Raw genomic sequence first — 1,559 nt, forward strand, 5'->3', positions numbered from 1 at the left:
CAGCTGCTCGTGGTCGAAGGCGCGCTGCGCGAACAGCACTCCGCTCTGCGCGCTCACGGACACGTAGGACGACAGCGCCCGCGGCTCCAGGTCGCTGGCCACGATGGAGTAAGAGACGTGGCCGTTGGGTCCCAGGTCGGAGTCAGAGGCGCTGACCTGCGCTATGGAAGCACCGGGCGGATTGTTTTCTGGCACGTGGACCAGGTAGGCTGACTGCTGGAAAACCGGAGCGTTGTCGTTGACGTCGGTGATGTGCAGGGTGATGGTAATGCTGGAGGAGAGGGGCGGCTTGCCTTTGTCGGTGGCTGTAATGGTGACGTTGTACTCCGGAGTATGCTCTCGGTCTAAGACCCCATCTGTCACAAGCTTGTAGTAATTAGTAGAAGAGGAGAAAATCTTGAAAGGAATATCTCTTTCTATGTTACATGTGACTTCTCCATTTCCTCCGAAATCTGGGTCCCGTGTTTTGAAGAGGGCAACAACCATTCCTGGATGGGAATCCTCCGAAATCTCATCAGAGAGAGAAGTGATGATTATTTCTGGGTTGTTGTCGTTTTCATCTAGTATTTCTATGATCACCTTACATTGAGTAGAAAGGCCACCTCCATCCTTTGCTTCCACTTCCATAGTGTGTCTTTCTGTATCCTCAAAATCCAAAGGCCGAGTATTCTTAACCATGCCTGTTTTCTCATCCAGTGAGAACACGTGCCTTGTACTCTGAGCAGTGCTCCTGAAGTAGTAGTTTATTTCGGCATTGATCCCTTCATCCTGATCAGTAGCTGTCACTTGCAATATGGAAGACCCAGGGGGCAGATTTTCACTTACACTGACTCTATATTCCTCTTTGCTGAATACTGGGGAATTATCATTTGTGTCTTTGACAAAGATTTCTATTCGAACCGTGGCACTTCGTGGCGGGTCCCCTCCATCCATGGCAGTCAATATCAAGCGATGAGACCGCTGCTCTTCCCGGTCTAGGGATTTCACCAAGGATAACTCTGGGTACTTGCCACCATCGGAATTAACTCTAACCATTAGTGAGAAATAAGGGTTAGGATTTATCCGATAATCTTTAACTGAGTTCATGTTTATATCGGGGTCAGTGGCAGGGTCTAGGGATATCCGTACACCAGGGGATATAGATTCAAAAATTTCTAAAAGTATTTCCTTTTTATCGAATTGGGGAGCATGGTCATTAATATCCTCAACAACCACAATTATATGAAAAATGTTTAAAGGATTTTCCACCACGGCTTCCAACTGCAACTCACATATTCTTCTCTCTTTGCAAATCTGCTCACGGTCTATTCTGTCCTTCACGAGTAAATCCCCGCTCTCCGCGTCTACTTTGAAAAGCAGCTTCTCCGCGCTAACACGCAGCTTCCGAGCCGACACCTCCAGGACACCGAGCCCTAGATCCTTGGCGAGGTTCCCCACCACCGAGCCCTCGGCCAGCTCCTCCGGAATCGAGTAGCGGATCGGCTCGCAGAGCGCGCGGTAGAACAAAGGAAGAAGGAAGGGAAACAGTACCTGCGGCCGGCGGGCTGGGCGTCTCTGAG

At 49.9% G+C, this 1,559-nt stretch overlaps 1 protein-coding gene across 1 annotated transcript; it reads right to left on the reverse strand.

Moving 5' to 3' along the window:
• Nucleotides 1–3: 3 nt before the first annotated feature.
• On the reverse strand, nt 4–1,554 carry LOC120616344 (protocadherin gamma-B6-like; the record flags this gene model as incomplete). The annotated part of the gene is made up of 1 exon (XM_039879683.1): nt 4–1,554. A coding segment is annotated over one exon (1,551 nt), but the record flags the coding sequence as incomplete, so codon positions are not given.
• Between the last annotated feature and the right edge of the window lie 5 nt (nt 1,555–1,559).

This window comes from Pteropus medius, unplaced genomic scaffold (assembly GCF_902729225.1).
Source record: "Pteropus medius unplaced genomic scaffold, Ma_sr-lr_union100, whole genome shotgun sequence".
Classification (NCBI taxonomy): Eukaryota; Metazoa; Chordata; class Mammalia; order Chiroptera; family Pteropodidae; genus Pteropus; species Pteropus medius.